The sequence below is a fragment of the Triturus cristatus genome, chromosome 10 (assembly GCF_964204655.1).
Source record: "Triturus cristatus chromosome 10, aTriCri1.1, whole genome shotgun sequence".
Taxonomy (NCBI): domain Eukaryota; kingdom Metazoa; phylum Chordata; class Amphibia; order Caudata; family Salamandridae; genus Triturus; species Triturus cristatus.
The window spans coordinates 858603522-858630017 of record NC_140593.1 but is presented as its reverse complement, the minus strand read 5'-3'; the positions used below and the strand labels follow the sequence as shown (position 1 = coordinate 858630017).

Sequence of the window (26496 nt, the reverse complement as noted above, 5' to 3'; positions counted from 1 at the left end):
CAGGGCTTTCCCTTGTCTTTGAGTTAGGGGTTGAGCAGTAAGCCCAAAGAGTAGTGTTTAAAACAGCTTTGAGGTCAAGCTTCTGCAATGCAGCTTGTTGAACAGCCAGTGGCCTGGTGCCAAAGAGCAGTACTTTTTTGATGCCTTATATTTAAATTCTCAAATATTGAAACATTGGCCCTTGTCAGACTTAAGTACTACAGGTACACCCCGTGTCACAAAGATTCCATCTTGTTTTTGAATGACCTTTTCACTTGTAGTGGATGAAAGGTCTTCCACCAATAGAAAACAGGAGTATTCATCAACAATGATGATAAGATGATGTATATTCTCAAAAGGACCAAATAAATCAATAGTAGTTCTCTCCCAAGCATGATGTGTCAAGTCTGACATGTTCAAAGGGTGCTAAATGACTTGAGGTGAAAGTCAGTTGCAGATATGACAAGTCTTTAACATTATTTTTGGCCCTTTCATCGAGATACGGAAACCGGACTCGGTCACGGATAGCTCTTTTCGTGGCGACATTGAATACTTGTTGTCATAGACTCTCAGGAATAACAATTTGTGTACCTCACAGAATGAGGCCTTCTTGAGTCATTGAAAGTTAATCTCTTACATTTTTGAACTTCAAATACTCATTGTCATTAGTGAAAGGACTGGAGTGCTGGTTTCACGATTGATGAGCAATAATGTCTTTTCAGCTTGACATGTCACTATCTTGACTAATGGCAGTGACAATTTGTTCTAAAGACATGGCAGCAGGTGTGCTTGATTTCACAGTACATTTGGTGTAGGCCTCTTCTGTCTTAGATGGGGTACCAGGGCATTGTAATGACACTTTTGAAAGAGATTCAGCTGGATTCTGATCTTTCCCTGGACGATGAATAGTCATATAGTTGTATTCTTGTAATCTCAAACCCCACCATTCAATTCGAGGAGTCATTTTGGCTTTTTGATTGCCAAATATCCACACAACTTGATGATCAGTCAATACAATGAAAGGCTTTCCGTACAAGAAAAAATATTCACAAGCCTAGACCACTGCCAAACTTTCTTTCTCAGATTGTGAGTAATCACGTTCTGTTTGTGAGAGGCACTTACTGGTTTCTGCTACAATGTGTTTCCAGGCTGTGCAAGGATTGCGACCAACCCGACAGGCCTAGCGTCAACTACCAGATCAGCAGACTGATATTACGAATGAACGACACCGATGCGTTCTTTTAAATTGACATGGACTAAGCTGCGAATAGATAGACAGTTTAAAAAGCACCCTGAACGATGAATAGTCATATAGTTGTATTCTTGTAACCTCAAACCCCACCATTCAATTCGAGGAGTCATTTTGGCTTTTTGTTTGCCAAATATCAACAGAGCTTGATGATCAGTCAATACAGTGAAAGATTTTCCGTACAAGAAAGAATATTCACAAGCCAAGACCACTGCTAAACTTTCTTTCTCAGATTGTGAGTAATCGCGTTCTGTTTGTGAGAGGCACTTACTGGTTTATGCTACAATGTGTTTCCAGGCTGTGCAAGGATTGCGCCCAACCTGACAGGGCTAGCGTCAACTACAAGTTCAGCCGACTGATATTACGAATGAACGACACCGATGCGTTCTTTTAAATTGACATGGACTAAGCTGCGAATAGATAGACGGTTTAAAAAGCACACTAAGAGCCTTTGGGTACCAAAACTTAATGAACACAGAATGGCAACTGATTAATAATAAGGACACTCTCAATTTTGAAATGCCTTGAAAAAGCCCCGGCTTCAGGCCAAGGGCGAAACACGTGTTGGCTGACCTATGTTTTTTAAAGAAAATGGCTGTTTTATGACCATATACATCCATTAAAAGATTTGTGAAAAATACAAACCAAGGCCTAGAAGTCCATTATATCAAGAGAAATCACCTATATATTGGAATTAACTCCTTACATTCAGTATTTTCACCTGAAGCTCAGAAAACGTTTTCGTATATGTATAAATCAATGGGTAAGGGGTTTCCCATTGTCTGGAGCAACAGGAACCAGATCCAACTAAAAGAAAATTAAGGGCAATTGCTGGGCCCCAATACCCCAAACAATTTCACTGTCAACTTCTGTATGTAGTTGGGGATCAATAGTAGGCCTTTTCAGTGGCACTCTTAGTGACTTGCTTGATGTGTTGGCAGCTCTTCTCACACTCATGGGACCAATGTAAAGATACATTCTTTTTTGTTAGTTCTCGTAATGGTGCATTGGCTGTAGCAAAGTCTCGTATGTATCTCAAACAGTAACTGTCCATTCCAAGAAAGGATTGTACTTAGAAATGTTTTATGGGGATTTGCAGCAGGCAATGCTTGCCCTTTTGCTGGATCAGGTTTCATACCCCAATCAGAAAAGACATGGCCAAAGAATTTCAAGCTTTTCTTTTGGAATTCACATTTGTGTGCATTCAGAGTTAAGCTTGCATTGGTCATCAAACAACATACTTGCATGAGAGCTTTGTCATGTTATTTCTGTGTGGATCTGAAAACGTCTATGTCATCACTATGGTTACATTCATTTAGTACAGGCTGTATGATACATCAAATGACGTCAGAAAATGTTCTGCAGCAGAGGATGCACCAAAACTGCGTATAGCAAAACAGACCAATATGCGTCGAAAAGGTTGTAATGTACCTGGATTTTTCTTCAAGCTCCAATCGGCGATATCCTTTATTTAGGGCAAGTTGAGAGAAGAACTTTGCACCATTAATATGAGTTGCCATATCAGCAATGTGCAGACCGGGATGTTTCTATCTCTCAATTGCCTTGTTGGCCTGATGCATGTCAATGCATATGCTTACAGCTCTTTCACTGTCTCTTTTGGGCTCTACTGCAATGGGGAGACCAATGGTGTCAGACATGTGGAGCGTTCAATGATGTTATGTTTAAGTAATGAATCAAGTTCTTCTTCACCAGCGTTTTGCAAGTAAACCACAATTTGTCTGTGTCTTTGAGCAACAGGAAAAAATCGTCACTTATGTGTAACTTTACTTTCATTGTTTTGAGTTTTCCTAGCCCATGAAATAATGAAGGAAATTGACTTACAATTTCATGATGAGCATTCATACTGTAGTTCACTGATATCAGTCCCATATCAGCCGCAGTATTAAAACTCAGCAAACAGGCACTTGAAGCAGTTCCTTGAAGTACATGATAGGTGCTTGTACCACATTTTTTATGTATTTCATCATGGCTACAAAGGATGCTTGACTCTTTAAGGGTGTTGAAGCAGTCCATGTGTGTACTTTTGTTTTCGACTTAGTAAGGTGTGGTAACAAAGACAGTTCTTGATACTTCTCCTCAGGCATGATATTTATCGACACACCACTGCCAATTATGAATGGCATTGAACACCCATTTATTTTTAAGAGTTATCTTTGGATAATGTTTAAATGGGTTTGCTGCTTCTTCATGTCCATTTTTCTTCACTTTGAGTTTTTTCTCACTTTTGACCAGCCCCACATGTGCATGCCTTTCTGAGGTAAACATTTATCATTGTCACTTTCCCTAGAAACTGAAAGTGAAGAACTGTTTGTCGATAATTTTGATGTTGATTGACTTCGTTTGATGTGGATTTGTCTCAGTTGGTGTGACGCTTGGCCTTCTGGGAGAGTGATGTACATAGCTGAGGTAGCTTTCAGTCAGCCTATTTGTCTTCACTCTGTGGCACACTTACTTTTCTCTTCAACCTGCAAGTCGTCACAAAATGAGTCTATTTACCACAGCCGAGGCATGTTTGTTCAGTAGCGGGAAATTTACCTTCGTGTGTAAATGACAATCCACATCTGTAACGTATTCTCTTTTTCTGTGGAGATATCGCCTTGTGTCCCTCAGTCTTGAGCCATGGCTTACTTTTCATGCTCATAACTGATGCACATTGGGTGCCTCCGGCCTCCATGTCAGTCACTTGACGATCAGCATGCGCCTCAGTGCGTGCAGCATTAAGGACTTGTTCTAAACTCAGAGTTTCCTTCAGCATTCTTTGTTGAAAGGAATCTGGCAGACATCCATCGATTACTTTGAGGCGGGTAGCTTCCTCATCAGTAAATTAATTGAATTTACAGTGCTTCACCAGAACATCCAGTCTCTCCACAAACCCAATCAATCAGGATTTATAAAGCGTGGCTAATCACCCAATAGGGTATCCAGGCACTTCCCCAGACAGGTCTTGAGGGCCATTTGGAATTCCAGAAGTGAGGAGATGGTCCGGAGGTGCGTGGGGAGGCTGTTCCAGGTCTTTGCTGCAATGTGGGGAAAGGAGCGTCCTCCACTTCTGCTTCAGTAGATGCGGGGAGTATGGGCAAGAGAAAGGGAGGCGAAGCGAAGTCTTTTTGATGGTTGGTGGAAGTTCGAGCGGTATTTAGTGTAAATGAGTCCTTGGTTGTGTAGATCCTTGTGTGCGTAGGTCAGCAGCTTGAATTGGCATCTCTTCTGTACGGGAAGCCAGTGGAGTTTCCTGAGGTGGCGTGTGAGATGGGTTCATCAGGGAAGGCTGAGGATGAGTCTGGCTGCTCATCAATGGTCTCACCTGGTCTCTGGTGCTCTTGACTGAATATGTATCTTTTGTAAATCACATTTGTCACTGGATTAAACTTGATATTCAAGGCTGTTTTGATTTGTTCGTATGTCACTTCAACTTCTTGTGGTATATTTTTCATAGCTTCTTTCACTCCTTCATCAGCCATTTTCCTCAGAAACTTTCATGATCTTTTAATGATCTTTTCATCCATCGGATCTATGAAATCTTCAAAAGTCTCTATCCATGTCAACCAGCTATTCCCAATGTTGTGTTTTTTGGCAGCATCAAATGCAGTTGGCGGTTTCAAGAATGCAGCAGCTGTCTATACTTTTGTGGACAGTAGTGGTCTTTCAGGCACTTCCTGTAGAACTTGATCAGTCAGAGCTTCACTAGTGCCTTGTGATGTTCCGGCTACGGGGTCAGCCTTAACAACCTGAGAAGCTTAATCTCGCCCTAGCTCTCCATTGCAGCTCTCTACTTGATGGGTCTCTGGGGAGTTGCTCTGGGCCCCTGTGCTGCAGCTTTGGTGGTGGGCCGCATCTTCTTCATTGTAGCAGCTGCACACATAGCACCCGACCGTCCTTTTGGGGTCACTCCACCACATGTTATGGTACGATGATTCATTAATGGTTTTGGTAAGTATATAAGTCTGGCATTCTACTAGTCCATGCAAGCAGATAATGTTATGATTTTTGGCGGCTTTGTGCTTAAATGTTCTTTACGACCACCTGATTAATCTCTGCTTCATAACACATGCAATTCAATTTAATTTGTACTGAACTATTGTTGTGTGCTGCTTTCATAACCTGGTTGCATCCGCCTTCAGCGCTATTACTCCGTTTAGCATATGTCATTAATTTGCGTAATTGCGCAGTACCTTTTATCTGCAGCATTTTCATTCAGTTCCTGGCCATTGTTACCTATACTTTCAATGTCACTTTCATTATCTTTAAGCATTTTGTACAAGCTGGCGTTGTGCTGAGACTCCACCTGTGCCAGCGTTGATTGTACACTTCGACTGCAGCACACGTGGCACACACAAGCAGTTTGCTGGACCATGGCAAACTCTCTGGAAGAGCTCTCTCACTGTACGGGCTTCAGATCCCCTATCTTGTCGCCAGTTATAGTGTCCTGCCAACCTAGGCACTCACCAATAACATTGCACACAGAGAGTCATTTTACACGTCTTTTTACCGCTGCTTGTAAGTCAGAACTCAACATTCTAAGCCTGCCTTTTATTCATCCCTCCAGCACTTACGACACAGACCTATGGTATACAGTGGGAACCAAAATAGTTCTAGCATTCTTTTATCACAAGACACTACACTCCCCTACCACAACTATTCTTCTCTTCCCTCCCCTACACTCCCTAGACACCCCTCCGCCCCATCCCACACAAAAGCCATCTGCGCACATTTGTGTGTGCATCAAACCCCTCAGAATGTCTTGTGGACAGGTGCGTAATGCAATGCAGGTCCAGGCAGCACCATTGGCGCAGGTAGACCTCCAACCCTTCAGTGGACCTCCATTGAGCCCATGGCTAATGTATATCTGTGAGATATGGAAGACACAGGGGCACCTTATCATATTTTGCGTGGGGGCGCATTATTTTGCATTACACCAACGTACAGTAATGATAATTACCTGGGCAGAATTTGCAACCCACTAGTACCATGCAACTTGTAATCAGAGCCTGTGTGTTGCTTCATTACACATAACAAATAGGACCTCACTTTGTGCATTGTGCCACATCATGTAAAACAGAAAAAGTGTTTTGCTTACTCAATATATCCTCAGGAAGTCTATCTGTGGCTCACAATATTGTGACCAGAATATTGAGGGACAAAATATGAAAGCTAAGTTTGTGTACATTTTCTATACCTAAATCCACATATTCGTACCTTGGTGATATATATGTCTTCAAGGTACACAGATTTGGAGTTAAAAATTCTTACCTCTCTCTGTGCGCTTACCTGTTCGATATTTTGTCCCTGGATCCTCTGGTCACGATATTGTTATCTTTCAAAATGGTGTCCTTGCTATTCCCTACCACCATCAGCATCGAGGAGGCAGTAGCACTTCGACCCCAAACTTCCCCATCATCGCAGTATATCTCTTGAGCCCCGCTTCCTTCCCACTGTGTCCATAAACAGCATAGTATGCAGGTATAGGAGACAGCAGCACTCTCACACACCAAGCCAAGTCTACCTCATCAGCGCAGTGTCTCTTCAGCACTGCACACTCCCCACATTGCCCTGAGATTATGGAGCATTGAGGAGACAACAACACTGTCCTTCCACCAGCCATCTTAATAGTGTCCTTGGAGTCATATAATGGCATTACAGCAGCCAGGGACAAACAGAGAGGTATCGACTGACCCAGTAGCATTCTCAGGGCTGGCCTGGTTTGATGCAGGCGTATAAAGTGTGAACAGGAAATATAAAGACTGGCCAGCATCTGTTTACATATTGCCTGTGAGGTAAGGAGCTGAGAATAGAAAATGTCTGGCACAACCTGGCTTAGAAATGCGTGTTACCTTTAGAGATGCTAATACGGAGGAATGTGAACACCTGCAATAAAGCAGCCCTAAACCTGCAGTTGACCCCCCCAATGCATTTAATATAGCCCAGCCCAGTTGTAGACTGCCAGACTGAGTTGCTGGCATTTCTCAATGACAGCAGTGCAGGAAGCAACATCAGTGCTTCCCACTGCCAAATTTCCCAGTATCCCTTGTGGCACGCTGACTCCCTGATGTGCTCTGAGTTGGGGGTGTGTAGGTAGACGCAGATTGCACATTATTAGTGACACTGCTTTGAAGTTTCTGGCAGGGTTCACTCGTTAGCTGAAACTCGCCACATTAATTGTTCAGTCTCCTGAGGTAGGTCTTCCACATCTGTTTGGAGGTGACTGACTGTCATATTTTAAGGGCTTTATGGTGCGTCTGTTGTGTGTATGACTCCGTACAACAGCATTCCCTCTTCAAATGCTTCAGAAGCTTTTGTGTGCTGTGCGCACTTTTCTTGGATCTGACAGGATAGCACAGTGGGTTTTACCCGTGCCAAAACACTTGGTCCTGCTGCTGCATGTCTTCAACTCTTGGCATGGCTGTTGCGACCTTCCGAGTTCGGTACCTTCACATCCCTGTCTTTGCTGTGATCAGTTCCCGGCTTCAAGGGGCCAGCTCCTTGCCCGGTGGGTTGGCTTTGTCCTTGCTTGACCTCTCTGACTCTTGCTCTTAGCTGGTAATATTAGTACCCTGTTGCTTGGGCTATGGGCCTGTCTGTCTTCCTCTTCCTGGTTTGAATGTACTTCACGGCTTCTGTGCTGTGTAGCAGCATTTCACTGTGATCACGGTGCTTACTTGTGGCTGTGTAGTTCCAGTACTCTCCCTTTGAAGGTTTACCCCTTGTGTAGGTAGTATGGGTTATTCGTTGTCTGACTTTTCTGGCAGTTTTCACACTGCTCCGATTGGACACTTGTGCGCAGCAGTGGCTGGCACCAATCAGGGGTGGTGGGGCAGTGGGAGTGGGGTGTACATGGGAGTAAAAAAGGAAAAAAACAACTTACCCCCTCGCCGCGCATCTCTGCCGTCGTCCCGCTGTCTTCTATCCTGGCCGGTCTTCCGAACAGGAAGCACCCAGGCTGAGGCCCCCCTGAGCCAATCACAACGCTGCAATGCAGCGTTGTGGTTGGTTCCCCTTAGCCAAACACAAGGCTGCAATGCAGCCTTGTTATTGGTCTGAGCGCTGTGGTTTGGTGCTCAGACAGGGGCTGGGGGCCTGGCATGTTCTCCACGCACGCTGTAATGCAGGCTGCATGGAGAACATGCAAAGTGCACATGACGGTTTTGATGGCAGTCATGCTCACTTTGGAGTGGGCAAACCATTCCTTCCCTACTCCTCTGTCATCGGAGCAGCCCTGCTTCCAAAGCTGCCGGCAGCAGGTAAAAATAAAATGATAATAACCCCGAGTTATTATCATTTTATTTTTCCTTTCTTTCACTGCTGCAAAGCAGTGGGGCGACACTCCTCCACCTTAGCGGAGAAGCCGCCCCTGCTTGTGCGCCATGTGGTGTGATCTTGTGCAAATCACAATAATTCCATTGTCATCAGTTCCTCTATTTGCCAAAATTAAGAGTGCTTATAAAAAGGCTGATCAGAGCAGTATTGTGAGAAGTTGGCCTGGCATATGCTGTCTCCTAGTTATAGGGGACACCTTGCACCAGTCCAATTAGACTCTTATTGATGATAGGTTTAAGAAAACGTTTAAAGAAAGCTATCATAGTGGAAGCTGGGGAGAGCAGCCTTCAGGCTAAGTCTTGAAGGAGTGTTAAGCTTATCGTTTTACCATAGATAACCTCTTGAATGACCAAATGAAAGAGTAGTCCACACAGGTATATATATAAAATATATGTATTTATTCTAGACAGAATCCCACAAGTCTCTTTATGAGGCTGAGGCAAAGTTACAATTCAAACAAGCATTGATAGATACAATAAATAGCACTGGAATCATAGGGCCCCAGGGGGGGACCAAACCATATATTAAAGAAGTGGTATAAGAACCACGACAATTCTACAGACAATGCCTAGGGCATTTAGGATCGCTGGCCCCTTAAGAATTCACCCCAGGTTATGAGGAAGGGGACCCACGGGAGGCGCGTGCAGTGGAAATAGCTGCTATCGGGATCTCCATTAAAGCCTATGGAGAATGTTGCGGTTTGATTTAAACAGATTAAAGACACTTCTAGCAGGAGTTCAAAGTTAAAAACTTAGAGTTAAGCTTTTGAGGAGCCCACTACCACGGGAGTACCGAGGTACCACTGTTACCTGCCCCAGGGAAGCCGGGTGCATAGGTTGTTTTCGATGTCGGGTCGCGGGCTGATTTTCAATTGGAAAATGCACAAAACTGCTGCTAGCCAAAAGCGTCGATGATGCCGTGAAGATTGAAGTTGTAGATCTTGTAGAGGAGAACCTGAAAGCAGAGGGGACAGAGTCTGGGTCATGGCACAGTGACCAGGGAGCTCAAAGGAAAGAGCCCTTCAATGTCGGGTGCTTCAAGTGGAAAGAGGTGTAGCTTGGATCTGCAGCCACGGGCTTCAGGAGGCTTCAAGGAAGGCCAACTTCTGGACAGCGACTGTCCTATGGTGGATGAGGGTTGCTGTGGTGTTAGTGTCCAGATTGGATCCACTAAGCCTTGGCAACCACAACCAATGCAAGATAAACAAATCAGCTACTGGTGCAGACCCACGAGGTCTGTGAGAGGTCTTCTTTGGAGAGACTGTAGAGCAGGCTTGGAGCAACCAGGAGAACTCTTGGAAGTCGAGATTGTTCTCTGCTAGGGCCCACAAGTTGAGAGACAAGGGACTGCAGAAGGCAGCAAAATGGAGTGCATAAAAGGGAGCCCACGGGCCACCGGAGGGGGCTAGGGCGCTGATCTTTGGCACAAATGCTGCTTGGTGGTTGGCTCAAAAATGAGCCAAAGCACAACTTCCCCACTGGTCAGGGTCGTGTGCTATGCAAGAGGTGGCCGGTGTCCTTGGGTATTGGGAATCTCGGCACCCACGCGGTCCACGGTGCTCAGACTTGCTGTGCACACTCACTCGCCTCTGGGATGCTTAGGAAACCCACCTCAAGGTTGCTGGGAGTCTGCAAAGTCTGTAGGAGCAGCGAAGTTCCAACTGGGTCACTTGCAGGGTTTCGGGTGCCTGCCAAGCAGGGGGGTAACTCCTTTACCCCAAGGGAGATTTCTTCAGTCAGCTGGGCAGCAGCTCGTCGAAGGTCAAGTCTGTGAAGTCCAAGATTAATCTGAGGCTCTGGGGCCACGTTATTCATCTTTATCCCCAAGATTAGTGGAGTGTCCAGAGTAGTGTCCACCAATGAGAGGTGAGGCGGTAAAGGGTGGCTACACCCTCTCCCCTTTGTGTGTTTCCCGCCTGGGTGATGGGCAGGGTGCCCCTGAACCGGTTCCAGGCAGTGTATGCAGAATGTAGGCGCTGTAGCTGCCTACGTGCAACTCTGAAAGGCAACATATGGTGCACCCACCCAGTTCCAATCCAGATATCCTGTCTGGGGAGATGCTAGCACCTCCCTGCCACAGGAGCCCTATTGTCCAGCTGGCGAGGCTGGGATTTTCCCCAGCAACAGCCATCCAGAGTCGTGTGGGTGGCGGGTAGTAGCCATTTTGTACTACGTGTGCACTTTTAAATTGGTGTCTAAATTCTGCCGCTTTTCCCATATCGCCCCTCTAGCAGGGGGGAATCGTGCCCTCATAACCATGGCTGGACTGGGGGTAGGATTCCTACATGTTTGACACCAAACACGATATGGTTCTGTGTAGCCATTCTCAAGTTATCACGCTATCGCGATAGACTTATAATGCGGTTAAGAGTATATGGTATGGCTACACTACAAATAACCCAGCAATGATTTTATGAAGGTTGCAGAGAGGTCCCCCCTCACACATACCTCAGCACCCTGCCTTGTAGGATTAGCAAGGCCTGCTATAGGGGTGACCTATGAGAGTATATGTGTTGTAATGAGGTGGGATATAGGGTACCTATATCCCTGTAAGTGGTGCTAGCACCACCTTACCCAGACTACAGTAGTGGTCTGGTGGTGTCAGTTTGTGTGGCTGTCCCAGGGTGGCACAATAAGTGCTGCAGCCCTGGTAGGCCTACTGAGGGACCCATGCCCTGGGTACCTTGGGTACCATCTACAAGGGACTGTTAGGGCATCCTCAGTATCCAATTGGTTTGTACCTAGGGAACTCACATCAGTTTCAAGGAGCAAGCAGATAGGCTGGGGTCCTGGATAAAAGGATCCCAGCCAGACTAGTCAAAAACCACTCAAATACCAGGCAAAAAGTTGGGGGCAACCATTAGTCAGATTCCACCTTCCTACAAAAAATGTTCTGTACATAATAATCATTGATATGATCAATAGGTTTTGCTTTTGTATAGTGTAATCACTGAGAAAAAATGCAGACTCACATATAGACAGAGCAGCATTATGGATATACATTCACACAGCCTCTAGGCACCTATGAACATAGACAGAGATATACAGAAACGTATGCACACAGAGTATGGTACCAGAATATATTAACACAAATATTGTCTGACACTAACATTTTCTGCTAAATATTGTTTGTTGCCTATTTGAGTTTATTACAGAAAATTTACGCCCGATGGTAAGATATTTTTATAAAGGATAATACACGCAGGCACATGCAAGGCACCAATTCATACAGAGCAGCACACATACAGAAACCCATATGCATAATCCACTGTTTTACTCAATGTATTGACCATTAGCATTTTTTGAAGAGTTGCTTAATTTTAAATTAGCATTTATCATAATTCTTTGTTCCACATGTCTGTCTGTGCTCCTTTATTTCTAGTTTTGTTCCCATAATTTCTCACAAGACTCTCACCTCCTGAATTCTCTTACGTTCTCACACACAGTTCCCAGGGTCACCCAACGTGGACAGCACCAGGAGAAGATTCTGTGTGAGAGATGCTTGCACTTCTGATGTACATTTTTGGCTGTTCTCTGTCTGTCAGGGATGCTGGCACTGCTATTCTCCAGGCTGTGTCTGATCTGTTGGTGAGAGATGCTTGTGCTGCTGCTGCCCCAGCTGTGCTTGGCCTGTGTGTGAAAGAAGCTTCAGATGCTGCCTGTCAAGTTGTGCTTGGCCTGTGTGTGAAAGAAGCTTCAGATGCAGCCTGTCAAGCTGTGCTTGGTCTGTGTGTGAAAGAAGCTTCAGATACTGCCAGTCAAGCGCTTGGCCTGTGTTTGAAAGAAGCTTCAGATGCTGCCAGTCGAGCTGTGCTTGGTTTCTGTGTGAAAGAAGCTTCAGATGCTGCCCGACAAGCTGTGCTTGGTCTGTGCATGAAAGACGCTTCGGATGCTGCCTGTCAAGCTGTGTTTGCCCTGTGTCTGAAAGAAGCTTCAGACGCTGCCTATCAAGTGCTTGGCCTGTGTGTGAAAGAAGCTTCAGATGCTACCTGTTAAGCTGTGCTTGGCCTGTGTGTGAAATAAGCTTTGGATGCTGCCTGTCAAGTACTTGGCCTGTGTTTGAAAGTAGTTTCAGATGCTGCCCAGTGTGTGAGAGAAATGTTTGCTGCTGCTGTCCAAGTTGTGCTTGGCCTGTGTGTGAAAGAAGCTTCAGATGCTGCCTGTCAAGCTGTGTTTGGCCCGTGTGTGAAATAAGCTTCAGATACTGCCTGTCAAGCCGTGCTTGACCTGTGGGAGAAATAAGCTTCAGAGGCTGCCTGTCAAGCTGTGCTTGCCAGTGTGTGAGAGATGCTTCAGATGCTGCCTGACAACCTGTGTTTGACCTGTATCTGAAAGAAGCTTCAGATGCTGCCTGTCAAGGGCTTGGCCTGTGTAAGAAAGAAGCTTCAGATGCTGCCTGTCAAGCTGTGCTTGCCAGTGTGTGAGAGATGCTTCAGATGCTGCCTGTCAATCTGTGTTTGGCCTGTGTCTGAAAGAAGCTTCAGATGCTGCCTGTCAAGTGCTTGGTCTGTGTGAGAAAGAAGCCTCAGATGCTGCCTGTCAAGCTGTGCTTGACCTGTGTTCAAAAGAAACCTCTGATGCTGTCTGTCAAGCTGTGCATGGCCTGTGTGTGAAAGAAGCTTCAGATTCTGCCTGTCAAGCTGTGCTTGTCCTGTGTGTGAAAGAAGCTTCAGATGCTGCCTGTCCAGCTGTGCTTGTCCTGTGTGTGAAAGAAGCTTCAGACGCTGCCTAACAAGCTGTGCTTGACCTGTGTTCGAAAGAAACCTCCGATGGTGCATGTCAAGCTGTGCATGGCCTGTGTGTGAAAGAAGCTTCAGATTCTGCCTGTCAAGCTGTGCTTGGCCTGTGTGTGAAAGAAGCTTCAGAACCTGCCTGTCAAGCTGTGCTTGTCGTTCTGTGTGTGAAAGAAGCTTCAGATGCTGCCTGTCCAGCTGTGCTTGTCCTGTGTGTGAAAGAAGCTTCAGATGCTGCCTAACAAGCTGTGCTTGGCCTATGTGTGGCAGAAGCTACAGATGCTGCCTGTCAAGCTTTGCTTGGCCTGTGTGTGAAAGAAGCTTTAGATGCTGCTTGTCATGCTGTGCTTGGCCTGTGTGTGAAAGACGCTTCTGATGCTGACTTTCAAGCTGTGTTTGGCCTGTGTGTGAAAGAAACTTCAGATGCTGCCCGTTAAGCTGTGCGTGGCCTGTCTGTGAAAGAAACTTCAGATGCTGCCCCACCGTCTGTGCTTGGCCTGTGTGTAAAAGAAGCTTCAGATGCTGCCTGTCGAGCTGTGCTTTGCCTGTGTGTGAAAGAAGCTTCAGATGCTGCCCGTTAAGCTGTGCTTGGCCTGTGCATGAAAGACGCTTCGGATGCTGCCTGTCAAGCTGTGTTTGACCAGTGTGTGAGAAACGCCTGGCTGCTGTTTCCCACACTGTGCTTCATCTGTGTGTGAGAGAAGCTTGCAGGGTTTCTGTCTATGTTGTACCTCTTCTCTGAGAGGAACACATAGCTGTTGCTTGAGACATATCTAGCCTGATGTACCTTGTATCCTGCTAAACAATCTTGCACACACACTGTGCATAGGTGTATGATGTGCCTGCTCTTTGTGTGTGTGTGTGCTTTAGAGAATGTTCCACCTGCTGATGGCTGTGCTGTACCTTCACTGGATGTCTGTATCAACGTTTGCACTGCTGCTGACTGTGCTGTCCCTGTTCACTTTGTTATCTGAGGGTTGAGCTGTTGCTGACCTTGTGAAATCTTGGTGTGAAGGAAGTGCATATTACTGCTGGATAAAAGGTGCATGTACTGTTGATGTTCCTGACAAATCTTTCAATATGCAAAACTAAAATGAGTTGCTCTCTGAATCCTTTGAATTGGGTGTCTTTGATTTATGGCTTTTCTGCATGTCATAGAAACATGCATGCAAAAATATAATGCAATTAAAAGGTTCTTAAAAACAAACATTGTTGGAGGATATGTAGAGAGGGTAAGGGCAAGGGCTGTGAACCCCTCCCCCCCACCCTCCAGCACCTGGAGACCCTCACGGGTGAGTAGCGCGCTTATAATTTCCCTGATTGAAGATATATAAAGCAGGAAGTAGTAAATAAAATTGTTATTTATATGATTTGTGCCAGATGTGGTCCGTTGGACGATATAATTGAGTAGATCATTTGTTTTGCTTAGTACTTGCGTGAGGATTGCAGAAACCTGGTCATGTTCCCATACTGTGTCAAAAACTTTAACTCAACTCTGTGAAGGAAACCCACCGTTCTTTTCCTTGTAGATCCTTGGGGGCCAGTTTTTAACTTCGCCGTACTAAAGGCATTGTTGCCATTTTACTTCATTTATGTTTTCTAGTTTTTCTTTCTTTCGTTTTATTTTCTTCTCAGTTGACAGTATTGTATTCCAGCACCACAGGGAAGCCTGGACCCCAGTAACTTTTTATTTTGCCCATTTGTTTTTTGGTCGAGCCTGGGCAGCGCATGCGCTGCGAGGAATGCTGTATTCAGGTAGGGACTTGAAGCTCTGCCCACTCTCTGCCCATATTTTCAATTGACTGCTGGTCGCAGCACCGGGTGACTGTAACCGTCCCTGCTCTTCCCTGTGTCATGGTACCCCTTAATGTCAGAAATGATTCTCTGATTATTTTCAGTAAACTAGACACGCACATATCGCTTCCTTGAAGGCTTGCCACCATCTCAGAAATAAGGAACAGAATACAGGAGTAAACCCGTTCACCCAGTTGAGACCGGGTAGGTTATGTATCAAAAACAACAATGTCCCAACCAGTAATCATTAATAAAGACCGTTACACAAAGTGCGTGAATCACTTGAGGAGGGGGAAAAAATGGGGGAGGGAGACCAAGAAATAGAGAATAAGGGTTGTTATTTGCAGGTAGATATACAGCACTACATTGCAATTGGATTGGAGTAACCATAACAACAAAATGTGCACTGAACGTGCTTGTGAGAGTGAACGGCGCAGTGACACAAGTGGTAAAAACAGCGTGGAATGGCGAGAAACAGTAAAAAACAGACAGTTATTCGGGGTCAAAAAGTACAGTTTGAATAAATGTAAATACAATTTGTTTTAATCTCGAATGACCACGTAGAGGCCACAGATGACGCTGTGAAGTCGACGGCGTTTCGACCAGTTTAAATTGTGGTCATCATCAGGACGATGGTTACTAATTTCTTATACATTACTGTGTGAGAGGAAGGGAAAGGTAAATAAGGATAAGAATGAGAAGGCCCCAGACACATATATAGAGAGGAATAGCACCAGGTGAGTCAAATAGAATTTACCTGGTGGCACAAGGTTGATTCAATCAAGGTTGAATTTTGTGATGAGGGAAAACAGCTTGAGGGGTCGCTTGGGGAAGGAAGAGGACACATGGTCATGGATGGTAGGTCGCAAAGACTAAGTGGGAAAAAAGGCGAAGTGGGAAAAGGGGCAGGACAAACGGTACCTGTAAAGCGTACAGGGAACAACTTGCCAGATCCAAATTGGTTCTGCAGAAGAAACCGATCCTGAAGGATGAAAAAAAGGGGGGACATGCAAAGCACGGATTAGAAATAAGGAAAGGGGAAGTGACCATGGACGAGGTCGACTTCACAGTGTCATCTGTGGCCTCTACGGGGTCATTCGAGATTAACTAAAACAAATTGTATTTACATTTATCCAAACTGTCCTTTTTGACCCCGAATAACTGTCTGTTTTTTACTGTTTCTCGCCATTCCACGCTGTTTTCCCATTTAGTCTTTGCGACCTACCATCCATGAACCTGTGTCCTCTTCCTTCCCCCAGCGACCCCTCAAACTGTTTTCCCTCGCCACAAAATCCAACCTTGATTGAATCTACCTTGTGCCACCAGGTACATTCTATTTGACTCACCTGGTGCCATTCCTCTCTATATATGTATCTGGGGCCTTCTCATTCTTATCCTTATTTACCTTTCCCTTCTTCTCACACAGCACTATATAAGAAATTAGTAACCATCGTCCTGCTGATGACCAGAATTTAAACTGGTCGAAACGCCGTAGACTTCACAGCATCACCTGTGGCCTCTACGGGGTCATTTGAAATTAACTAAAACAAATTGTATTTACATTTATCCAAACTGTACTTTTTGACCCCTAATAACTGTCTGTTTTTTACTGTTTCTCGCCATTCCACGCTGTTTTTACCACTTGTGTCACTGCGCCGTTCACTCTGACAAGCACGTTCAGTGCACATTTTGTTGTTATGGTTACTCCAATCCAATTGTAATGTAGTGTTGTATAACTACCTGCAAATAACAACCCTTATTCTCTATTTCTTGGTCTCCCTCCCCTATTTTTTCCCCCTCCTCAAGTGATTCACGCATTTTGTGTAACGGTCTTTATTAATGATTACTGGTTGAGACATTGTTGTTTTTGATACATAACTTACCCAGTCTCAACTGGGTGAACAGGTTTACTCCTGTATTCTGTGCCTTGTTATTGAGCAACCGCTGGGTTGCGAGAGTATATTTCTGTTTATACTACACACATTAATTGTGTTACATGATGTGCAATTAGTTGGTACATTATGTCCTCTAGGGAGACCCTCATCTATACGGATGACTACATCCAACGCATTCTCAGCGGCCCCTCTCTACTTTCACACTCTTCCACTCCCCAGCCCCAAACACCTCCAGAGTTTTACTCAAGAAACTTGAGAATCTTAAGAAAAACAGATTTGCTCTGACCTGCATGCCCACATGCTTACCGAATATCTCAAACCAGACACCATCCCATTAGGACTACAAATACGTAACGTTCCAGCTATTTTTACACAGGATCCAAAATTCCGCAACGGCTTTAGTCATCTAGCCACTACTTGCTCTAGGCACTGGATGGTTCTTGGCATCGACACAGTGATAGAACACAGTATGAAAGAGCTTGAAGAAATAGCAGAGATTGAAAAACTCATTCTAGCTGATACAACCATCACTGACGCTAAAGGTCTCCATGATAAGGTCAACGCGACTATCGCAACCTTCAATACTTTTGAACAAAACAAGAAAGTAAATAAAACACAGAAAGATATAAAAAATTACAAAAAGGATCAGACTTACTCCTCTTTACTAGACACATTTTACAACACTCCCTACCAACCTCATAGAAGTAGAAACTGGGGTAGATACAGAAACAATCAGATCATTACCTTCTCAGACCCATCCAACACTTCCATTGAAGACTCAGACCCAGGCGAGGGCTCTAGTACTGAACGCCAACAGAATCAAGGTCATCCACCACCACTCCTACCGACTGGTTTTTTAGGAGCGACCCGCAGAGGTGGACGCGGTCGACCGAGACAGAACTACCAATACCAGTACGCGGGCGAACGAAAAACTCGCAGCAAGTTCTACCAATGGGGTCCCCAGCAATGATAACCGAATTACCATCCACTCACTCCCTGAAAACCTCAGTGATGAATGCCCTTACGGCACCTACCACACTCAGCCTAGAGAACAATATTGACAAGCCAAACATTCACCTGAACCTGTCTAGTGGCCCCCCCTTAGCACAGAGGTCACCTATGAAGCCCAGTGCAGGGCTTTCTCAGCCTACCATCGGTAGTGTTGTTCATCACATGCTACCAGGTAAATTCTATTTGACTCACCTGGTGCCATTCCTCTCTATATATGTATCTGGGGCCTTCTCATTCTTATCCTTATTTACCTTTCCCTTCTTCTCACACATCACTATATAAGAAATTAGTAACCATCGTCCTGATTATGACCACAATTTAAACTGGTCGAAATGCCGTCGATTTAACAGCGTCATCTGTGGCCTCTACAGGGTCATTCGAGATTAACTAAAATAAATTGTATTTACATTTATCCAAACTGTACTTTTTGACGCCAAATAACTGTCAGTTTTTTACTGTTTCTCGCCATTCCACGCTGTTTTTACCACTTGTGTCACTGCGCCATTCACTCTCACAAGCACGTTCAGTGCACATTTTGTTGTTATGGTTACTCCAATCCATTTGTAATGTAGTGCTGTATATCTTCCTGCAAATAACAACCCTTATTCTCTATTTCTTGGTCTCCCTCCCCCATTTTTCCCCGCCTCAAGTGATTTACGCACTTTGTGTAACGGTCTTTATTAATGGACCATCTCAGAAATAAACAGCGTCTGGATGTTAAACGTTTTCCTATCTTGTAAGGGGCAAGAACTGGTGGTTGGTTGCACACAATTTTTTTTAAACTCTTATTATTTTTTTAACATGGACAGTTCTCCCCCAGTTTGCTTTAAAATAATTCAGAAAAATAGCACTTGTAAAATAATCTGCTCTCGTCAAATTGTCTCTATTAGACAAATGTGTTATATTTAGCTGATTTTATTGCCATTTTTTTTCCGGGCCTTGAAATAACAAGCATTTGCAATGCAATAGGTCCCACATTTGTGAGATTTTGAGCTATTGGCATTGTAAATGACAATACCTTTTATTTATGTGTTTTGAAAACCTGCAAGGAACGACTAGAAGTACAAAGTGCACATACATAAAAGGCATTGTCATTTACCATGCCAATAGGTCAAAGTTTAGAAAATGCAAGACCTATTGCATTGCAAATGCTTGTTACGCTAAGCGCTCTATCACGTCTGTGCCGTTTGGACCATCACCTGACACAACCCCTCAACCACAGCCCTCTTAACCTCTTCAGTGCCCATGACGAGATAGTCTCGTCATGGAGCACGGTCGCGCTGTGCCCATGACGAGACTATCTCGTCATGAACCCCACCCACTAATAAAACGCCCGGCACAGGAGGGGGAAAGGGCGTGGCACAGAAAAGGGTTAAGAGGCCAGGCACGCCAAAGGCAAGCCCTTCTGCGCCCATCCACGGACAGACAACACCAAGCGACAGGACCCCTTGTCCTTTAACCTCCGAAAACATACACAAAAGCCGAACTTTTAGAAATTGGCAAACACTGTATGCCTTATGCACTCCCTTTGAACTTAACATACCTACCTCCAATTATATCTGCAAAAAAATGTAGTTTTTCCTTTCAAACGTCTTCGTGTCTACGGCATGATAAAGAGACTGGTCGGTCCCGGACACACTCTCAAATCTTGCTCAATATCACCGGCCACTAGGTCATTTGCTTGCTTCATAGCACACGTTCATTTGTAAAACACTAACAGGAATTTGCTGATCCTGTAGATACATGGGCAGATGCAGCGTCTGACCCAGATTTTAAAGCAGGCGTACCTGAAGGCTATGAGTTAATTATTGTGGATAGGCAGCTTAAGAAAGGCGGTGGTTAGCACTCATCCATCGTAATTACATTTAAGCCACTTCTAACCCCCTTTCACATTTGAATTGCGAAGCACTATTGTTCAACCTAAAAATTCACAACACCTACTCCTTCAATGGCATTTTAATTTATCGTCCTCCAGGCCTGAGGGAGAATTTTATCTAGTCATTACTAGAATTCATAAAATCCTGTGTAGACCACCCTAATTTTACCATTTTAGGGGATTTTTAACTTTTGTCTTGAACACATGTACAATAAAAATATGGAGCATTTAATTGATAATTTACAGAGCTTTGACCTTCCACAACAGGTTAAACTTCCAACTCATGAAGCCAACCACCCACTAGATGGTATATTCACCGATAATCTTGATCCAGAGTCCGGAGCAATTCTTCCCCTGGTTTGGACTGATCATAGGGCCATTATTTTAATCAGTCCTACCTTGAATTCTGTTTCCTCAGAGGCACCAGCAGCATTAATATGTTGCTCCCGGAAGAAAATTGACAACCTTAAATTAAACATTTTGTTGCTTGAATCCAAGCCTTCAATTACTGAGGATATGGAGCAAGCTGCCGCCATGTATGATGCTTGGGTTGGTGCAGCAGTCTCCCACAATCAGCGCCTTTCAAAATAAGGCCAAACCATCGGTCCTCACCCACGGTGCTGTGGTATTCTCAAGAGCTCAGAGAATTTAAAAGGAAATGTAGACACCAAGAACAACTGAGGAGGAAGAATTACGTCCTGAGGAAAAAATAAAATATAAAAACATTATAAACGAGTATAAAACACAGATACAGGCAACTAAAACTAAATTTGTTTATAGACAAAATGAGAGCAGCTGAGAACTCCACCAAGGAGCTATTTGATACAGTTAAGTCACTAGCCATCTTTGGTAATAAAAACACGGTCACCCCCAACCAAAAGCACTGTGATAAAATAGCGGACTTCTTTTTACTAAGGTAAACAAAATATTCCTTATTTTAACACAATACCAGATAATACTAATTCACCTTTAAGGACAGTAATGGAAGAGGAACAAATCATTGATAAATGAACTGACTGCCCCCAGGTTCTGAGCACATTTACTCCACTCATGGAAGAGAAGGTGGCCACTCTCATTGCAACCACTAAATCAGGAGCACCCACGCAGGTACTTCATCCGATTTCAGAAACCATCACTGCCCATCTTACCTTGTATTTAAACAGAATTCTTGAGTCTGGCCACTTCCCAGAGGCCTGGAAGAATTCATCCATTTTGCCACTTGTAAAAAAAAAAACTCACTTGACCCCTTAAAGGTGAAGAATTATAGGCCGTTTTCACACCTTCCTCTTCCTGACAAGATCTTAGACAAGGCTATGAATCAGGAGATTACTTCCTTCTTTGAAATCACCAACTCTCTTGACCCTGCACAGCATGTGATGAGACCCAAACACTGTACAGAATCTGCCTTATTGGCGCCCACTGAAGAGATCAGAGCCATTGTTGACAAAGGTGACAATGCAGCCTTGATCCTGTTGGATCTGTTGTCCACAATGAACACGGCTGACCATTCCACTTTGGTCATCCGCCTTGAAAGGATAGGTATTAAAGGTACAGCTCTCAAATTGATCATGGCTTTCCCTTCTAATAGAGAACATATGGTGGCTTTGGTGGATTTTACCCCCACCCCCTTTACGCTTCCTTGCAAGGTCCCTCAGGTATCGTCACTAAGTCCAACCCTGTTTAAAGCCTACATAACTCCACTAATCGAACGTATTTAATCCTGTGGTTTCTCTGTATTCTCGTATGCTGATGATACCCAACTAGTGGTATCTGTTTCTTCAGATCCAGAAAAAGTGTCCATATCTTTCAATACTTGTATGGGTAGCAATGCCAACTGGATGCAGAACTATTTAAACCTTAACTCGTAAAAAACTGAAGTGTGGCTTTTTGGTAACAATTCCTCCTTATGAAACACACCCTGGTGGCCAGTCAATCTTGTGCCCCTCCCACTCCCAGTACTGATGGATTTGAATATGGACTCAGTCACCAGGCAGCAGGTAATGGCAAGCAATGAGACAGGTGGCCGGTACTGCTTGCACCTGAGAGTGGACGATATTGAGACATCGTGCTCATTGTTTGCAGAATCGCAGAGTCAAGCCATCATTAAATTGAAAATCAAGCATAGTGGTGACAGTGGAGGTGTATAAGGCAGGATCATTGGTCACCCATTAATATCTCATTAGGTCTTGGTTCATTTTTATGGCTTGGAATGGCACAAATTGAGTAGAGTGCCAAAGGTAGAATATTCATCCGCTTCCACATTTCACGAAAGTTTTTTGCTATTTTGTTTTTCCCGAGAGCAAGGAAATCACTCACCTTTCCGAGAAGGCTCTGACTAATAGTATAATGGAAGTGTTGTTTGATTTCAGTGTCCTTACCCTACTCCTGAACTACAGATGACACAAAGTGAGTACTTTTGTCACTTCCTATCCAATAGAGTATACAGAATCTTGATACAGTAATTGTGTCAGCTCAGGTAAATGGATAGTCTCTAATCTATCCGGAAAACATACATACCAGAGCAGCTAGTTTGGTACTGGAGTTTCAAAGTTCTGTCTCATCTCAATACCAGCTAGTCTGAGTGTGATGGTCAGAGTCATTGGCTACTGCTGCAAATGCATTCATCACCACTTCCGTTAACAATCTCTGTAAAGGGCTTAAGGTCTGAATGGGTGTCTACCACACAGCACCATTGCCTCAAACTTCATTGTCTCGGCAGTGCGGGTCGAATATAAAGACCAGTGTCTGACTAAAGGTGTTTACAATATAAATATAATTGACCTTTCAGTTAGTGCTCACCACTAACTGGATTGCCTTTTGGCTCTTGAATGAAAAATATATTGTTACCCAACACAACAGAACAGTTCTCATTTAAATAAAAGTGATAGGATGAAAAGATAGTATTGTCTTGCAGAGATGCTAACCTATCACCAGTTGATTGAATATATGTTGAACATAAGACGTAAGCAAATTTATTAACCCACTGAGTCATGTTTTAGTATGTACGTTAAGTGCCTTTGGGTTTTAGAGGACATACGTAAGCACTCATACATGGTGCACATGCAGGATCCAGAGTGCATGCATGACTTCAGTCCAAAGCTTAATGTGTGTCATCAGCTGCAGGGTATTGGGGCACGGACGCTCATTTTTTTTTAGGACCTGACTTATTTGTCATCATCACAGCTCAATCCAGATTTGGAAAGAAAAAGATATAATAGAGAGAAAGGAGGAAGAGAAAGATAGAAAAGCAGTGACATAGGGAAAATAGAGGAGTGAAAAGGAACCCGGAATGGTGAGACAGGAGGCTGAAGGTGGGAGTAAATAGAGGCATGGTGCACCTGAAGACTTGGCAGCATTGGTATTCAGCAAACCCCAGCATTTAGTAGTGTCATAGTGGCCCCCTGAACTTGTGTTTTTTTCACAAACTAAGCTTGGCTTCTGTCGGAGCGAGATGCAGAGGGCACTAGGACCCTGCACAAAGGTTAAGAGTGGGGCCTGCCACCAGGCACTAGTAACAATATACGGAAACCCCACACATTGAGAGACAGGGGATATGCCTCATGGACTATGATTTCAAGATAGTGCCTAAACTAGGAAAGGAGCACAACCCCGCTAACTACATGTCACGGCATCCCCTACCGCGGGCACCAGAGATCACGTCAATGGCGGAGGAGTACCTAAACTTCAGGTTACGACAAAACACCCCCTCTCCAATAACAATTGAGGAACTGGTGCAAGAGACCACAGGTGATTCCACACTACAAGCAGTCCAAACAACAACACAACAACAAAGGTGGAGACATGTAAACAACAACAGCCTAATGGGTGAAGGAGTAAGAAGGGAGGAAATGCTAGCATTCAAACAAATACAAGAGGGGCTATCGGAAACAGAAATAGGGGTTCTACTTCGAGGAACAAGGATAATAATACCAAACACACTACAGCGGCAGATGGTGAATCTAGTGCATACAGGGGCATAGTGGCAACCAAAAAGATACTAACGGAAAAAGTATGGTTCCCGGGTCTGGATCGACTGGTGGAAGACACAATAATTAACTGTCACCAATGCCAAATAACGGGAAGGCCAGCAAAACCAGAACAACTGCACATGTCCGACCTCCCTGAATGAAAGGTAAGCTTATATAGCGCAGCTGTCACTCCAGACGGAGCCTCCTGGCAGCACGTAAGAGCAATGCAACATCAGTCAAAGAGGGAGCTGTGGACGGCATTGAAGGGATACCACACAGCAGTGAGAAATGAGACCGGGTTGAAGAGATACCGAAAGAGGGAACAGAAATGTCCTGCCCAAAGAGACTGAGCAGAAAGCCAAAGAGACTTATTGAGGAACTATAGCGATGGGGGCAGCAAGCCACCACCACTAGCAACAAAGCAAACAAGGACGATGAGCAGGGCCGGACTGGCCGTAGCGGGCACCGGGCAATCCCCCGGTGCGCCGCACGGGTGGGGGCCGGTTTTGGGCCCCTGGGGGCCATTTTTGTTACAGGGCAGTTTTTGCAGCATAGCTGCAAAATCGGCCCTGTAACAAAATCGGCCGAAAACCGTCCCTGGCAAAGAGCTAGGCGGGGAGGGGGGGGGGGAGGCGATGTGGGGGGGCGGCTGAGCACTTTGCCAGGGCCGGTTGTGGTTCCCAGTCCGGCCCTGACGATGAGAGCATAGCAGGACGATGATGACAGTGTTTTTCTTTCTTTCTTTCTTTCTTTCTTTCTTTCTTTCTTTCTTTCTTTCTCTCTCTTTCTCTCTCTCTCTCTTTCTTTTCTTCTTTTCTTTCTTTTCTTTTCCACAAAAGGGATAGATGTAGGAGAGAGATGCAGAGGGCACTAGGACCCTGCACAAAGGTGAAGGAAGGGGCCAGCACCAAACACCACTTCCAATCAGGGAAGGGGGATGGGACAGTGTTGGGGAGACAAGGGAAGGACCAGGACATGCCTGCGAGCACGGAGACAAAGAAAGCAAATGAAGGAGACGATGATCCCTACCTGTATCCGGGTGTATTCTTTGGGGTCCTGGGCAGACGCAGGACACGGCAGCTTCCATCTACCTTCAGGAAACACATTGGATTTATAGATTGGTTAATTTGAATGCATCTGGAACAAACTCCGCAGCATCTCAGATTTTCCAGCTGTCTGCAACAATCCAGGAATGGGCTCAAAACTTGTGTCTTCCTCCAAAATGGATGACTCGTTCCACCCTGCCACAACCAATTCCCATCACCCCCTACTATTTCCCCTCTCCACAAATGTATTTATTTCCCAGATTCTTTTTCCTTTCCCCAAAAAAGGCATTGATTTTTCTATAGCAGTGTCTCTAGATCTACGTAAATTGCCACTCTCGCCTTGCAGGTGTTCTTTATTTTTATGGGAATCTCTTTACTGCCATCCACGGTCAGGTAGTTCTCTAGAAATTCCTTGATAAAACTAAACATTTGGCTTGATGGAATCAGGTGGACATAAAAGAAATGATGAATAAAAAATACTGCTAGAGTTAAATGAAAAAACACAGAAAAATAGGACCACATATCCTTCACATTTAGTGATCCAGCAGCCCTGGCTTTGCGGGATTCACCTTTGAGCTACAAATACCCCAAACCACAAATCGACGCGAAAAATGAATTAATTAGACAATGTGTCTGGAACCTCTATAAAGAGCCCAGGAGTAACATGATTAGATATGGAGGAAGAACAAAGTACATTTTGTAGAAATCTCACTGAAATTCCTTTAAATGTTGTATTTTCAGTAAGGGTAATCCATATGGATGTATGTCGTTACAACGCACACTTTTACAACGCATGCACTTACAACGCATTTTTTACAACTCAACATCCACTACAACGCATTCCATTACATAGCATGACACTACAACGCATGTTTAAAAACTACCTTTACAACGCATTCCATTACATCGCATACTACCTTTACAACGCATACCATTACAACGCATAGTATAGGGGTAAAAATTACTATTCTAACTCCAGGGGGTGCAACAGTAGGGTAAGTGTTGGATTGCGTTGTAATGGTATGCGTTGTAAAGGTAGTATGCGATGTAATGGAATGCGTTGTCAAGGTAGTTTTTAAACATGCGTTGTAGTGTCATGCTATGTAATGGAATGCGTTGTAGTGGATGTTGCGTTGTAAAAATGTCGTTGTAAGTGTAGTGCGTTGTAACAGTTGCGTTGCAAAGGTTGTTCACCATCCATATGCTCTGATCTTTGAAGAGAAGCTGCTGTCTCATCGTGACAATGCAGACAAAGGTCATGTTGGACAGCACCTCCTTATGCACTGTTGAAAAAGTATTGCAACAAGATAGAAATTAGGCCTTTTTCAGAAGAACCTCTCTTCATTCTTTTGGGTGCAGCTCCACATTACACAGAAATGCTACGCTCAGATTGGTTTGTTCAGGGGATCCGGACTGCTTGTGCCACCAGTGCAGAACAACAGAGTGAAGATGAACCAAACGTTGCATCATAGAAAGAAATCACTGTGGATGCTTACACTTTAATACTTTCAGGTGCTTCATAGTTCCATATTAATTTCCTTTGACAAAGAGTCCCCATATCTAGATCCACGCCACTGAATAGGGTCAGGATAATCTCTTCTATTTTTATAT

At 44.4% G+C, this 26496-nt stretch overlaps 1 protein-coding gene across 4 annotated transcripts in view; it reads left to right on the top strand.

Annotated features, from left to right (window-relative positions):
- The window catches only part of NOS3 (nitric oxide synthase 3), an 819509-nt gene that overhangs the window by 534846 nt on the left and 258167 nt on the right, over nt 1-26496 (top strand). For 2 of the 4 annotated variants that reach the window (XM_085628482.1, XM_085628484.1), the window contains exon 15: nt 12009-12053. The exons of the other annotated variants lie outside the window; for them this stretch is intronic. In XM_085628482.1, coding sequence (XP_085484608.1) covers nt 12009-12053 — 45 coding nt within the window. The remainder of the gene's footprint in view (nt 1-12008; nt 12054-26496) is intronic. 4 annotated transcript variants of the gene reach the window in all.